The sequence below is a fragment of the Bos javanicus genome, chromosome 4, assembly GCF_032452875.1.
Source record: "Bos javanicus breed banteng chromosome 4, ARS-OSU_banteng_1.0, whole genome shotgun sequence".
Taxonomy (NCBI): Eukaryota; Metazoa; Chordata; class Mammalia; order Artiodactyla; family Bovidae; genus Bos; species Bos javanicus.
Window position 1 is genome coordinate 117,897,056 of NC_083871.1, and position 16,004 is coordinate 117,913,059.

The window sequence follows — 16,004 nt, forward strand, 5'->3', positions numbered from 1 at the left end:
CGCAGTTCTATGAAAGCCCGGAGGGCAGGTTCCTGAAGCTGCCCAGCCCCACATGGCCCTGGGGTGCACAGCGGGGGCCCTAGGGCCAGAATGGGGCCCCACGCTTCCTGCCAGTCCCCCTGCAAAACCAAGAGCAGACTGAGGTGGGGCTGGCCTCTGTCCCTTAGCTGAGGATCGCGGAGGCCCCTGTACCAAGGTGTCCCCGAGGGGGCGGGGCAAGAACACCTTCATCCTCGGCATCTGGCACCGGGCGGGCTCCAGCTTCCTCCTTCACGGCTCTGCTTCTTCAGCCTCACATGCTCTCATACCAGACCCCTTCTCTCAACCCTAGCAAAGGCCACGGGCCAGGGAACATACCTTCCAAGTCCGAAAGCTGTCCTTGGCCGTGTTTACCGCAGGCGTTCCCCAGCCTCCAGCCAAGTCTTCACCCTCTCTGCACCCGCTGACCCCCTCCAAGGGGCTGGTCGCCCCGGAAGAGGTGGTCCTCGCGGGGGGACCACAGAGCCCAACCCAGGTCCACCGGAGGGGACATCAGCTCTCACGCTGAAGACCCCGGCATGGTTTCCCTCCACACATGCCCCTCCTCCCATGTCAGGTTCCGGTTCCACAGGGCGTGGAGGGCGCGGTGCCCACGGTCACGGATGCGTTTCCCTGGACTCCTCTAGGTGCCCACTCCACTCAGGGGCCCGCTGGACCCAGGACAGTGACGAGCAGGGCAAGGCCAGGTGTTCGGAGAGCGGGTAGGGGTCGTGATGGGGCTGGCTGCCGCACAGGGACCCCACGCGGGACAGGGCGCCAGGCGTCTGGTGCGGTGCCAGCTGACAAAGCCACCTGGAGTGAGGGCCCGGGTCTGCGGGCGGACAAGGGGACATCCAGGACGGGCTGGGGCATTGCTCACTCAGGATCTGACCAGGAAGCTCCATTTCTCAGCCAAGCAAGAGCAGGGCCGCGAGCCAGGCTGGCTCCCAGGTTCAGACCAATGAGAACGAGCTGAAGAAGCTGGTGGGCCCCCCTCCACTCCCACGGCTTTCCCGCAGCGTCACGGGCTGGCCAGCTGAGGAGCCTGCTCCCCGGAGCCTCGGGTCAAGGACAGTTGGGCTTAGGGGCTGGGGCTGCTCAGGGCAAGGATGCATGAGCCCCCAGAGGGACCGCTCCCCCTGGTCCTGCTCCCCTCGCCTGCCTGGGTGCCCCCTCAGTGCCAGGGCCTGGGGGGCCCTACCTGGGCCACGTGATGACCTTGCCCGGAGGGAAGGGGGTCTCTGGTCCCACTGCCCAGGAACGCAGGAGAGAGCTTCCACCACTGGGTATGTCGTCGGGCACCAAGGCTCCCTTGGACCTGACCCGAGGCCGAGGAGAAGGAAAAGGATTTCTGAGCGAGCAGCAAGTATTCCTTTCTCAAGGCTGAAGGTCTCACACACCCTTAGTTCATACGGACAGTCGGCAGCAGCTCGTCCTTGGGTTTTATAAAACACAAACGCTGCTTCAGACGCTTCTCTTCCTGCGAAAGGACCTTGCGTGGCACCGGGAGGAGGTGCGAGGCCGGATGAGCCTCCTGTGGTTTGACAGGCAAGAATGCACGAGCCCGTGCACGGCTGGCCCACACCCTGGAGGTTTTCACCCTCAGAACTGGTCCAGGTTTTAGCGCCCACAAAGTGTACAAAAGGCAGCTAATTTGCAACATCTCCTATTCACCATTTGGGGGTATTGCTTAAGAAAACCTACTCAAGTGACCCTTTAATCTTAGGGCATTAATATTTAATCACAGCTTTGATTGCATATAAAGGCAGTTCGCGGGTATATTTTCACCTAAAGGTCTAATAATTTAATAACACTTATTGAAGCTGCATTTGTATGAGATCTCGCTGTTTTAATACCATGTTGCTTTAAGTGGGGTCCATTTTTAATGGGGACCAAATAGTCTATTTTTTGGTTCTCTGCTTTCTTCTACAAACCACAGGGCATGAAGGTGCTTAATCAACGTCCTTTGATGAAGAACAACAAAGCCATAAAGATCATTTCTATCAGACAGTGGAGCTCACCTGACTGAAGTCTTCTCTCTCTGTGGACAGTGGTGTCCCCCCAGCATTATCGGCTCTATCAGATCACACAGCAGAGAAATCCCCACTGGTCAGAGAGCAGCTTGGGGCAAACCCCTAACACGGAATGTCGGGAGGACATCGGCACTCTTCAGGTGCCAACTTCTCTGCTCACAAAGTTTGAGACCGGTATTAACATTTTTACTTATCACTTAGAGGATCTTTCTGACTCCCAGGCAGGCCCTTAATTAGCTGACATTGGGCTTCCAAGGTTTCATTACATACCCTGCATTCCTTAGATATTGGTTTAGTAACAATCCCTAAAGGAGAAAGAAGTCGCTAGAATCTCTGCTCTAAGGAAAGATCTGTGTGCCTCCGAGGTACATCACAGATCGACCAAGTCTGCAGTTACGGAAACTTGGACCTACACTGTAGTTCAACAGAACACGACTCCGTCTAATCGAATGGCTTACCCTGCTGGGTCAGGCTTCTGCTTTGGGCTATTGTGTTTGGGGGATGGTATACAATTTTGACCCAAGGTTCCTTGAAATTTTGTTCCATGATACTAAGCCATATCATAGTAAGATTCAAATACATTTTCCATGTAACATTGTGGCTTATTTTGTTTCTTAGTAACTTTTTCCTCCTTTTTATTTTTTAAATTATGAAAGTATAATAACACACTTACAAGAGGCTTAGGAAATAAGAACCAAGTTACGTATTGTGGCTCACTGTTCAGTCGCTAAGTTATGTCTGACTCTTTGCGACCTCACGGACTGCAGCACACCAGGCTCCCAGTCCTTCACGCATAGTTCCACTATGTATTACTGTTATTTAATAAATGAAGATTTTTAGCTGGAGTTTCAGTATCAAACTCTCAGAAAGTAACAGAATTAATATGCAGAAAAGTAGGAGGATAGAGTAGACCTGAAAAGCACCATGAGCCAATTCAACATAATTAAGATTTATATAATTTTCACACACTAGGACATGAACTCTATTCCAGTTCTCATAGACTGTAAACTAGGAGGCACTGAAACATATCCAGGGACATAAACCGTGGTGCAAAAATCCGATGGTCTCCAGGTACTGAAACCATACAGTCTGTCCTCTTTCGGCACTGCACGCCTCCCGCTAACCTTGTAACAGATCAAACGTGTCTCACGAACACTTTGCTGTTGTGGGGCAGAACATTTTCTATGTGTGTTATAGTACAGGCTACCTTTTTTCTTTCTTGAAAATCAAGATGGGCGTATAGGAATGATTTTTTTTTCTTTAAGGAATTAAAGACATTTCTGGACACTTTTTCTCTGGGATCACCCGGGTGCAGTCCAAGCTGTAGCTGGCCTCTCTGAGCCCTGACTTGGTTCCTATCTATGTACGTGGGTTTGTAGGCTGCATCTACGAGCCTAGGTTTCTACCCACCCAGCCACCTTCCGAGTCCCCCCAGGACTGGCAAGGGCAGAGAGCTGTATCTGATGCTTTAGACTCCACTTCCACAAACTGTCCTTATGAAGCAAAGCTTGGTCTTTCAGATGATGGTCCTACAGACAAACGAGCCAACATTCTATTCAGTGTAATCATCATCTGTTTGAGCAGGGCAAGTCCTGAAAACAGATGAAAAGGGTGGCTCCTTCCTCCCCAGCAAATACATGTTTCAGGCAGGAGGTGCCAAGCAGGACCCCCAGAGAAGCATGTCATCTCCTGCCTCTTTTTCTGGGTAATTCATGGGCAACGAGTTTCTACGACTTTCATATTTCAATTTCATTTGTTGCGTTTGACCTTTCATTTATTTAAGTCCTTGCTCTAAAATCAAATAATCTGAGGAATTTAAGAAACTTATAAAGGGGGATTAAATTGTAGGCTAAAGATCACAATAAAAAATGCACATATCTAATGGGTATCCTTTTTATCATGACTATATAATACTGTTAATTGCATTCTGGTATAAACCCATGGAATATGCTATGGACTGGGTGTCAAGATTAAAGATTACCTCAAAGATTTGCCTTAGAGTTTAACACAGGATACACAATCACATCAAAGGCTGGCTTTTTCTCATATTCATTACAACATGAATTTTAAGATAGATTGATATACAGTTTAAAATATTTATTTAGATCATACTATTACATATGTGAATAAATGTCAACCAAGCAGAGAAAGAGGTATAAAAAATATAACCAGCTATTGACTCTCTTTTTTTAGGGCTTGTCTTAGTAAATCAAGTATCGATTGCTCCCATTTGGGACTCTGCTCTATTCCACTCTCCACTCCTCAGTGAAATAGATTCATTGGTCTTGGCTTATTCTTTGCAAATAGTAATCCATGTACCAAAATATAAGCTGTGCATCTCAGCCCATGTGGTCCTTCTCTTATGAGAAGAGGCTCACAGATGTCTTCCACGGAGACCCAAAGAAACCATCTCATACAAGTGCAATTTGAAACCATCCACCTCAAACACATCTTCTCTCCTCATTATTTTAATAAGTAATGTAAACCTCCCCCAACATTTTCTCTGGGAATTTCTTCTCAGTATTTGGCTGCTTTTCAGGGGCTCTGAGAAACTTTTCTGTTACACCCTAGGTGTTGTTTGCTTTTTCCTTTTTTTCTGGCTTTTTGCTTTTGTTTTGGTTTTTGGTCAATAAAAGTCATTAAAAGGCAGAAACGTGGTTGGAGGGAAGACGGAGCCAGCGGCTCCTCTCTCATTATTTTTCATTAGCAAAAGCGGCACAGCCTCACCACGACCCAGAGGGAAACCTAAGAGTCATCACAGCCGTAAGAAACGCAGTGACTCATATCCAGGACTCAAATGTAGTTTTAATCAGCAATCACAAACGTTTACATGAGTTTAACAAGTTTGATCTGGAAAGAAAAATATCTAAGTCATGAGATACTGAAAATCTTGTTAAGAGACAAGATTATTTTTACTAGGAAATAAGAAAAAAACTGAATAGCCATATTGAGCAAAACCTGAGATATTCACCATCAGAGGCGAAGCGTGTGGTTCTCGTCACAGCAGAAGCATCAACATCCACGAGAAACACCATCAGTGGAGGGAAGGCAGGCCTCCCCACGGCCGCTCAGGGTGGAAACCAAAGCCCACACTCTCTTAAATTCTATGACTGGCACGGGCACTGTCTGTGTGTGAGGGTTTGCCAGCAACACCCCCCCACACACACACACAAGTGTTACGGTTTCAACAGGGACTTCCTGCCAGTGTCTCTGTCGTGTTCCCGTGAAGAAACAGTTTAGTGTGTTTACCAAGGAAGTCAAAGGTAGGAAAACATTTATGGCTTATTATCTGATACGTGAACGAAACTTGAATAGGTGAGTTTACTAAAGTTTTAGGCACCATGTTTTAAGGCAGCTTTCCCATCATCCTGAAAAATGACGCCAATGATTCTTAAATCCCATTTCCATTTGTTGTCAGCTGCAGGCGGTACAGACGCATCGGGTTATAATATGTAGGCTCCACACACTACTGAATCCGCTAAGAAATCAGAAACTTTCTCAGTGAATGAATGACGTTAACACAGAAGCCTGACTTTTAACACAAGTTGAGGTGGGAAAGGGAGAAAGGAAACCTCCTTCTCTTCAGGTTGGCCAATTTTTCTAAACTTACAAATTGTTTTCTCCGAAGTGTCAGCTGAACGGTTTAAGTAATGTGCTTTCTAGGTAACCATGTAACACATGGCAAATAGTTTCTGCTTTGGGAGGCGGAACATCAACCCACTTCGTAAATTTCTCAGCAATAACAACGAGAATTTCTTCTTTAAAACGTGTGTGTGAAGCATGCCCTGACATTTTAAACAATTAAAGTTTTATTCTACTAAATGTAAATTTAACAGAGACAGTGAAATCTCCAAGAAATTAGATTCCCAAAGACAATGAAATCTCTAAGAGTGAGATTACTACACTCCATTATTAAGGTGGTCAAAAGGCAATTTTCTGTAAGTTTCCACCTTTCCTTCCATCTCCACACCTACAAAAACATCCATAGACAGAACAATAGTTGGTGAAGGCAATGGCATCCCATTTCAGTACTCTTGCCTGGAAAACCCCATGGACATAGGAGCCTGGTAGGCTGCAGTCCATGGGGTCGCAAAGAATTGGACACGACTGAGCGACTTCACTTCAACTTTTCACTTTCACTCATTGGAGAAGGAAATGGCAACCCACTCCAGTATTCTTGCCTAGAGAATCCCAGGGACAGGGGAGCCTGGTGGGCTGCCGTCTATGGGGTCGCACAGAGTCGGACACAACTGTAAGCGACTCAGCAGCAGCAGCAGCAGTAAAATCTACATGCTAAATGTTAGGTGAAAATCTTTAAAAAACAAAGCATGACAGGAGAGTCTGCAGCAAAATAAACGTGTCTATTGGTGTCAGCCTTTAAGAATACATGATAATAAATACATGAATAATAAATCAACTTTCTAAATCATTTCAATTCAGAATGCGTGCGTTAGAAAGGCCAATATAATTGTTCACTATAAAAGTGTTCACTGCTTTTTATGCATTTGGTTAAATTTTAGGAATTAGAAAGTATTTAAACTTAAGGTTTCTAGAAATTTAAATTTCATTCCTGACATAAAGTGAATTCGTTTCTTTTGGTGATAGCCATACAGCCCAGGAAAATTAGCCTGGAATTTGGCAATGCATTTTCTTAATTTCATGACTAATCAAGTACTTATGAAATCAAACCAACTCCTTATCAAACAGGACACTATACTTCTATCTATATGTGCATGGACTATGCAGCACATGTTACTAAATCCTTATTTCATTTATGAAATGTCTTCACGTTTGTCCTATTACTAAACTAGATGCTTTCCTGCCAAGCCTGTTTGTAAATACCAAAATCCACAAAGGTAACTGTTTCATGTACTATGCCTGGAGAAGGAAGTGGGGCTTGCAAGATGCCAAAGAAGAGATATTCAATAAAGTATCAAACACAAGGCCCTGCAGTATGAAAAAGAGACACAGCGCTTCTTCTCGTGAAGAAACATGAAGACAGAAACGCGGACATTGACCTTAGGGGCTGTGACGTGACTCCTCTCTGCTAGCAGCGCCGGTGTTCCTAGAGTTCAGTGTGGTTAGTGGGAGTTTCACACAGACCTGGGGGAAAAAATTAGATGGCATCACTCTCACATTTAACATCAGCCCATAGGTCGCGTACTTTCTGCAAAAGCACATTCTTGTGGAAGCACATTGAAAAAAAACTTTCTTACGGACATTTTCAAACACAGACAAGTAGAGGGAAGAAGGCAGTTTATTCTGCAGAGGGAAGAAGGCAGTTTATTCTGCTGCAGACTGCTCAACCACTGCTATTCCAATGGCACTGCCAGCCTTTTTCCCTGGAGCATTTTGAAACAAAGCCCATGGGTTGTGTCCTCCTGCCTGTGGCCATGGGAGTATTTAAGGAAAACTTGAGACAGGGAATCAGTGCGCTGGGCACTTAACCCAAGGTGCGGAGAGGCTTGGATCCCTAGCACATTCTCCCACTGGAAGCAATGAATGCCAGCTCTCTAGACTCGGTTATGGATTATTCTAGCTACATAATCTATTTAAAATAGGAAATAGGCTAGCCTTTGTGTTGGTTTGTATCATGTATTACCCTTGAAAGTAATTATTTTTAATATCAGAATTTACTACCCTCTTTAATGCTTGAAAGTCTATACAGAAAGGTCAAAATGCTTTTACTTTAAATGCAGGCTAACCATTTCAGAACACTTGAGACCTTATTCCTTAGGCAGCCATTCAAAATGTTCGTGTCACAAATTCTTATTGGTCTCATTTTTTTAAATGTTAAGATTTGATACCAAAGCAGAAGTGATGTGTATATAAAACATATTTATGTATTTATATTTATAAACTCACTCTTCCTAATGAATACCTCCACAAACCAAAGAATCCATTCATCCATAATCTAGAGTGACATGTCTAACCTTGAGTGAAATATAGCCATCTTTTTAATCATGACCTTGTATCTTATTAAGATTTTAAAATACCATTTTTACTTCAAGACATTAAAATGACAATCTGGAGAAGCCTGGGTCATGTGCTACAAAACATTCAACTAGGAAAGTCTAATGAACTCTTATTTTCTGCCTAGGAAAGAAAGGAGATACGTAAGAAATAACCTATTACCACTACTGCTGTCTCACGCCCCTAAAACAGAGTGCACTTGATAATTTTTCTTCTCGCCACTGAATAAGACTACAGTGGTGTCTGCAGGCCCACCTGCAAACCCACAGCACTTCAATGACATGCTTCCCACTCATCGAAAAGGTAACACATTTATGAAAATCTCACAGAAGTATTATTTTTAAAGCCAAACATAGTCATCTTAACTTTAACATGTTTTCTCCATTATTCCCCATTCATTTGTGTACAGGGGTGGGCCTTAGACTCCTATATTTTAAACAATCATACGTGTGTTAATTAACTAGATGGATGCACATATCAAATCACCATGATGTACACTCTAAATGCCTTACAGAAATTTCCCAGGTCATTTATACCTCTAAAGCTGAAATGCTGAAGTCTGTGAATGTGCACTGATCTGCTCCCGTGCTAACTATTAAAAATAAAGTGAAAAGGTCTACCTTACCTAGAAAAAAAGCAAAATTCTCTCTCTCACACACAAATATATAAGGTGTATATAAAGTATATGAACCTTCCAACCAAACTTCTAGTTCTAAAAATATCTATCTTTGAAAAGATTATTCATCTCCCTAAAAGCAATGTAGACAATTTACGAGCCCTCAGTGTAGTGTTTGTTCATAGTATACAGGTAAAGTATTGGTCAATGTAGTTTCATAACCTCCGGTACACACACACACGCGCACACACACACACGGTCATCTCTTTAAAGCATCGTTTAAACGTGCAGAGGGATCGCAGTGAAGCTGTGGCAGAACAGGATAAAACAAAGCCTCATCTTTTCAGAACAGAGGCTGACCCTCATGCTGTCATAGGAAACTTACTGTACTTGTATTTCAGAATACATTAAAAGCATCTGGAGTTTCTCTATGATACGAGAGCCTCACCTTTTACACAGATTTCTAAAACCATCCCGATATGTTAAAACATACTATTTCTTTGTTGGCTGCATCATGAATTAGGATTATTCTCATTACTGTGTCACTTCAGCTTTTTCCTGACAATAATTTTTAAGTTTGGAAAACCCCTGACCTTGTTATGTGGTTTACTTACTTCAATGATGCGGGGGGTGGGGGGCAGTTAGGAGGGGCGGGGACTCTTGCCTCTTTTTAGAATTAATGGATTCCTAGTTTTTATCCATAAATTGTTTAGAGTACCCGTAAGTATGTCTCACAGAGAAACAGCCCGAAGACGCTCACCCACTTCACTAGGAAGCGGCCATGTGGCGGGGAAGCCTCTGGAGTGGCTACCTCGCCTTGGCAATAGGTCTGGAGCGCTGATACTTACGTTTACAATGTAAACACTTCATCAGTCTTTTAAAAATCGACACTGTTAAGAATGACTTGATTGTGTTTTATTCTACACTAGTAATACTGCACATATCTTAAGTTTACGCTTTATACTGTATTTTCTTTAGGATAATATTAATTTTTATTTCCAATTATAATCATACGGAAGGAATGAAAAGAGATAGTTACTATAATTGAAATTAAGCCAAACTGCTGCACTTGGAAACAGTGTTTCCTCAGAATCTTATTATTTGAAGCAACTCCTGCCATAAAGAGTTGGCAAAACTTTCTAGAGACTTCCATAATATCTGAGCGGGTATTCACATAGCAAAGACGATTATGACAAGCCCAAACCCTTTGAGGGAAAACAGAGAAACAAACATTCCCAATCTCGTTCATCACGTTTTTGTTTACATCCTAACAGACACATTCATCTCTGAATTGCTTGAAAACCTTCAAAAGCAATTTCTTTGGGAAACTGTGATGATGTGAAGTTCACTTCAATTATGTGATGTTCACCATTTACAACAGTACATATCCAAAATCAGTGGGAAAAGCTCTGCAATTCCTGGCCATATCCTGAGTATATCATTTCACCATGCTCTGCAAACTCCCAACCAAACTGGATTTTAAACAGAGAGCAATCCCATCAGCTACTCAGTAAGAAAACTTGGCCATGTTAATGGAAATCTACTACTTTCTTCTTCAATAACTTCCAATGACAAATATTTATCTTCAGATCGCAGTAACTATTATTTTAAGGACTTTGGCACTAAATTTGATCCTATGGATGCAGGTATATTATATTTTATTATAAACAATTGCTGCTAAACATCTGAAGCTTCCACAATTGCATAAAAGTATTTCCCCAGCTTTCAATCGTCTCCATATATGACGCTCACTTTTTCAAAGATATCTGAAAACAATGTGCAACCTGTCCTACAACCTTATAAACCTATTTTAAAGTATCAAAATGACACAGGCTAAAGGCTTGTGTTTAAGCAGGGGGGGGTCAGGGTGATCCTGTGTTTCAACTCTGTATATAGGAAATAATGTTTGGGTACTGTTTTCTAGCTTCTGGTCGTGTGTATGTATGTGTACACACATACGAATCAAATATTATTTTCCACACCAGAAAAAAAAATGTTTTAAGAAGTAGATATTTGGGGAAAGGAACTTGAGAAAAAAAATTCCAGCACCAAATAAACCAACAGGAAAACATTACAAATTTCTTATTAAAGAGACCCCACTCTCTGTTGGGGCAGGTGAGCAGACAAGTCATTAAGAAATCCTTCCCTGGTCCAGGGTGGAGAACCCAGCTCTACAAGTTTAAAAGGAGAAGTGCTCCAGATCCCGGCAGGGCTGACCAAGCCTCTGCTCCTTCCCGGCTGGAAGTCAAGCATGTTTGAATTCACTTAAAAACGTCGAGGCGCAGAAGTGCAAGCAACAAGGCCTCGCAGCCCTGCAGTTTGCTTGTCTGCTTCCACTCACACGGAGTCCTCTCTGATTCAGCAGAGGCTGGTCGGTGGCAGGGAGACAGAGGCTCGGTTTGAAAAAAATTAAAAAAAGCTGCTGAGTGGGAGAGGGGTGGGCCTGGGAGAGGGCACATGCCACATCAGACACAGTACCTGACTTTTCACCGCACAGCGTGTCAGCGAGCTGGTGTGCCTCCTGGGTGATAAGTGAAAGTATTTCATCTTCGAACTCTTCTATTATAGTCTCACACTGCAGGAACAGAACAACAACAGACGTGGGTAGATGTGCGCTCACAGGACACCTTGCTAGGAAGGGCTTGTCATCGTTTTATTAGCTAAAAACATCATGTTACCAAGGTGGGCCATTTTTATTAGCCCTTTTGGTTTAAGACATCATTGCATCGGATTAACCCTCTCCCTAGAATGCTAATTACAGCTGGCTGATTAGTCATGTTGAAAGACGAGGGTAAGGCAGGAAAATGGTTCTTCTTATTTGTTCCTCTTCCTCAAACTAGAATGGAATTCAAGGAACAGGATTGCGGGCGCTCCTACTTATGGAGCTGAAAAGTGTTCACTTTTTTGGTGGGTTTTTGTTGTTGTTATTTTGTGTTTTTTTTGGAAACTTTAAAGAACATGGCTCCTTTAAATGGTTAAACCAGTTTCCTTTATATTTAACATAACAATCCATTTTGCGGTTCTAAAGCAGGATCTGAAATGTGAAAAAAATTAAGCTTTCTCAGCAATGAAAACACAAACGCATCTTCCTTTGCACTCCGGATAACGGCTTGTCAGTCACTCGGGAAACTTTCTTTTCTAACAGTTAGAGATCCATCTATAAATTCACTTCACTCCCCCCACCCTCTGCCCCCAAATCTGACATTTCTGAAAAGAGGGTGCTCAAATGTACCCATGCTTCTGAAACCCTTAAATTCTGACTGGAGTATGTGTCTGCCTTGGGGAAACACAAGCTTACACTCTTAGGAACCGTAATGCTAAACGGTGTTCACTGGAGACTTGGAACTCATTTTCCAAGTTCATTAAGTGAGACTCAAAAAAATTTTAAATGGCATTTAAAAATATTTACCTTCCACTATCACGTGCTTATGGAAGGCCTGTGAAATATAAGCACACTTCCTCTCTGCAGTCCCCCTGCTACAGTATCTTCAGCCCTGAATTATTGCCTTGGCTTTTTAATTAAAACGAAATCTTCCAAAGTCAGCTGCAGCCCTTCTATCAGGGGGTCGGCATGTCTGACATTTTGGCCACCGCGTGAATCACAGACATTTCTTAAACAGGCTTTCCCATCACTGGGTCTGACTCAACAGCATAAGTCAAGTGAAATCTCTTGCCATATATTTGGTAGGCACATTCTGAGTCAGAGGCCACTGTTAAAGTAAAATAAACATCATGAAGGGAGGAAATGTGCCACAAGGCCCACGATCATACCTAAGCCTTTGTTTAACCGAGTCTGTGCTAAAGTAGTTGAATTAACTCCGGAGGAGAAAGAATTCTCCCTCTCCTGTGAAGCCCGAGGAGAAAAAAGTGATGTGCGTCACTCTCCCTCCATCGAGTGGCTATCCGTATTTGAAAACAGCACTCATTTCATTTAGGTTTTAATCTCAGAACCACAGCCCCTGATGCCTGACACGGGAGCCTGTATGAGAGCTGCCCGCCCATGGGACCGACTGAGTCGCCTTCCCCACCGTCCCCGGGAGCAAAGCGACCTGCAAACGGTGCCTGCAAGTCACCGGGACTTGTAACACACTTTCTGGAAAATATCACTTAAGGGTCTCCACAAGATGAAAATACCACGGCCACCCAGTGTGCGAAAGGCAAGTCACTGAGCGCCTGGTTAACACCGAGAAAGCAGCAGAACAGCAACGCTAACAGACAACATTTTAATGGGCCTGTCTGGAAACTCAACAAAATCCCAAACAGCAAGAAATTCCTTTCAAGTACCAAAAACACGTTCACGGAGCATAGAATTCCTCTGCGGAAAAAGAGCTTACCGCGAATTTCAACGGTCTGTAAGCATCTGAATAAAAATAGAATTTTTTAAATTCTTTGTATATTTTGTCTCCTTTCCTCGGAGCAAATCTCTTGAAAGTCTTCTCCTTCGTCACGGGGTCTTCTTCGAGTCTGTAGTCATTCATCCGCTCGCACACTTTGTCCAGGAGGTCTGTGAGGAATGCCTCCGACTGGGCTAAGGGAATCTATGAAGAAAAAAACAAAAACAAAAAAGGCAGGAAACTTGACTTAGTGTTACCTAAGAGCCATTGCCCTGGATGCACGTGGCAGCACCCCACCCCCACCCCTCACGCGTGCAAAAGTCTTCCTGTCCGATAACTGCCAGTTATATTATTTACAGCATTTAAGAGGTTAGCTTAAATTCCTGTTTTTAACAGGTGCCTATGTTTGGAAGTGATCAGAAGAAAAACTTCTCTTCAAACTAGCAACTATCCTTCCACAGGAGATCATTTCTGAAAATCACGGAACATGCAGAAGAAGGCTCTGAGCCACAGAGAAGGGCTGTTATTATCTATTTACTTGCGAGAAACCGACAGACAGGAGCCGGAGCGCGGGCGGTCTCTACGCCGCGCACCCCTCGAGCTGGGCCCAGGCCCGGGCTCGCGCTCCGCAGCCGCCTGGCCCTCGGCGGCCGCCGGGGTCCTGGGCAGGGCCGGGGGCCGCGTGGCGGGGAGAAGCCGGGCGGACGGCGTGTCGCTGCTCGCGGGGCGCGGCCGCGGGCGCGTCGTCTTTGGAGCAGCCGGTGTGGGGTTCCGCGCGCCCCTCTCCCTCGGCGAGGATTCAGGGGACCCTGTGACCACCACGTCCGCCCCGCGCGGGGGTCAAAGAGCACCCGCGCCCTTGGTAACAGGGACAAAAAAAGGAAAAAACCCTACTCGGGGGCCGTCTAGACAGGTCAAGGTGCAGGAGGCCGCGTCCCCGCGGCTCCTTCCGGAAGGGGGCGGGGACCTGCCAAGGGCGCCGCGGGCGCGCCGCGGCCCCGGCCTCCGCGGGCCTTTCTGCCTCTCCACCCTCTGCTGATCAAAGTAGGAAGTTTGCCTGACAACCGGGGTGAAAGGGGCCGGATCACAAATGAACTCGATTTCGGCGCTGTGCATATACCGCGCCTCCATTGTCCCCCTTTCAGACGCAGTGTGAACCCTTCCGGTGCCGGCGACCGCGCGGCGCTCACGGGCGCGCTCCGGGCGCACAAAGGCCCCGCGCCCCGCCCGCCGCCCGCGCCCCGCGCCCCTGAGCGCAAACCTGCTTGCAGCCCCGACCGCGCCGGCGGCCCTGCGCTCACCCCCGGTCCCAGCAAGGAGCCAACTCTGTGCGCAGGGACAGGGCACCGCGGGAACGTTCCACCGCCCCCAGCACGGGCTTGGGGGTGAAATTTCCCACCTTCTCCCCGCGAACCTGGAGACCGACTCCGAGCTGCTTTCAAGGCCCCTGCGGTCAACTTGGCAATTGTTTGTTAAACTGGAGTCTACTGCAACATCCTTTATTCGCTAAAATATCGGTTTTTTTAAAGGAGTGATTTTTTTTCATGTCTACGATCAGAAGACCCTTTAAAAAGTAGCTGAAAGTGCACAATAAAAACACAATAAATACAATGGAATCACACTTCTAATTGTGCCATGTAAGCCTCATAAGTTGTAAACACAACCAAAAACATAGGTTAACCAACCAAATCTATTTTATGGACTTACGGAGACGAAAGATTATACGTGTTGGGACTTAAAAGCTAGAAAAGAGAAGTCAGTTCTTAAATTACAATTAGTCAAGCAGATCGTGAACAGAATGAGTATGGTCTTCACTCTGCCAGGCGAGTGCTGCTGTGTCTCTCCTGGTCTGGTCCATATGAAGAGGCTCCTAGCACTTCCTGGATGTCAACAAAGCGGCGCTTTAACCTCCAAGTGAAGAGCTGGCGCTTTCGTTTAGAAACCTGTCATCGGGAATGCCTTCTCTCTGCCCCTCCCTAGCCCTCTCCCCAGTCCCCAGTCTCAGCGTTGGGGAGACGCTGTCACTGAGAGAGAGGTTCTGCGTGCTGGAGGGTGCTGCTGGAACCCCGGACGAATACGCCACACTAGTTCCCGTGGCGCCGAGACCACTTTCGAAATCCTTTTTTACAACAGACCTGATGTTCTGAGCGGCGTACGAAAACCCTGGGTATATAAGATCTGAACAAATCAGAACGTTAATAACGTGAGACCTTCCACAACTTACTTTTGAGAGCCATTTTATTTCCCGGTTGGCGCTTTTTAAAACAAAACAAAACAAAAAACCATCGCCACGTGATAACTTTCTACGAAACAGGATTGTTTTTCTTGTTTTGAAAGTGGGATTTTGTATGTCTGAATAGAGTAGTATTGCACCAATTTTAACACAAATATGTGATATGCAGGGATCAACACGTGAGTTTTGTGGATTTCATACGCCTTTGAAGGCTAACTGGCTTTTTGATGTAATTAGCTGGCTCTTTCTAGTAAACGTTCTTTAATAGAAAGAGCAGGACATGTTGCTGGCAGAGAGCTCAGAAAATGCCGTTTTACAGTCTTCACTGAGAGTAAGAAAGAAAAACACACACAGCAGGAGACTAGTAGAGTTCGTTCCACAGGAATATTTTTTAAAAAATTGACCTAAAATCCCAATCAAAGCATCTGATTTTGCAAGAAAATTTTAAAGAAAAAGATGCTTATGCATGGCAACTCTTTATACGTTTATTAAAATGCACACAATTAGGGTTTAACATGATTCCACTTTTAAAATGCACACAATTAGGGTTTTAAATGATTCCACTTAGCTGAACTACTTTCACTAAATTTAAAGACTGTTCGGGGAATAATTGAGGCTTTTTCTCCCCTCAAAGTGTTTTGATTTTAAGAGTGCAATAAGTATTGAGACAAGTGGAATAAAACCGAGGCTTTCTTTCTATACTATGAAGATTTTGAATAGTACTTGTCAATAAAGCAACTCCTATTGTAGTCTTAGGGGAGCGTTGCCTCCGTCCTGGAAGGAGGGTCTCAGAGATA

The 16,004-nt window shown here is 44.9% G+C and overlaps 1 protein-coding gene across 1 annotated transcript; it reads right to left on the reverse strand.

The window, feature by feature from the left end:
• Positions 1 to 3,893: 3,893 nt before the first annotated feature.
• On the reverse strand, positions 3,894 to 14,003 carry CNPY1 (canopy FGF signaling regulator 1). Its single transcript, XM_061415295.1, has 4 exons — positions 13,513 to 14,003; positions 12,975 to 13,178; positions 11,119 to 11,215; positions 3,894 to 7,154 (listed from the first exon to the last, which is right to left on the reverse strand). The coding sequence occupies exons 2-4, from the start codon at positions 13,116 to 13,118 to the stop codon at positions 7,117 to 7,119; spliced, it is 279 nt and encodes a 92-aa protein (XP_061271279.1). The 5' UTR covers positions 13,119 to 13,178; positions 13,513 to 14,003; the 3' UTR covers positions 3,894 to 7,116.
• Positions 14,004 to 16,004: the final 2,001 nt, after the last annotated feature.

Coding starts and splice junctions, on each gene's coding strand:
- CNPY1 (XM_061415295.1), bottom strand. CDS start 13,118: ATGAATGACTACAGACTCGAAGAAGACCCCGTGACGAAGGAGAAGACT. Junction 11,216..12,974: donor ACAGACCGTTGAAATTCGCG/GTAAGCTCTTTT, acceptor CTGTTCCTGCAG/TGTGAGACTATAATAGAAGA. Junction 7,155..11,118: donor GCTGTGCGGTGAAAAGTCAG/GTACTGTGTCTG, acceptor TTTTTCCCCCAG/GTCTGTGTGAAACTCCCACT.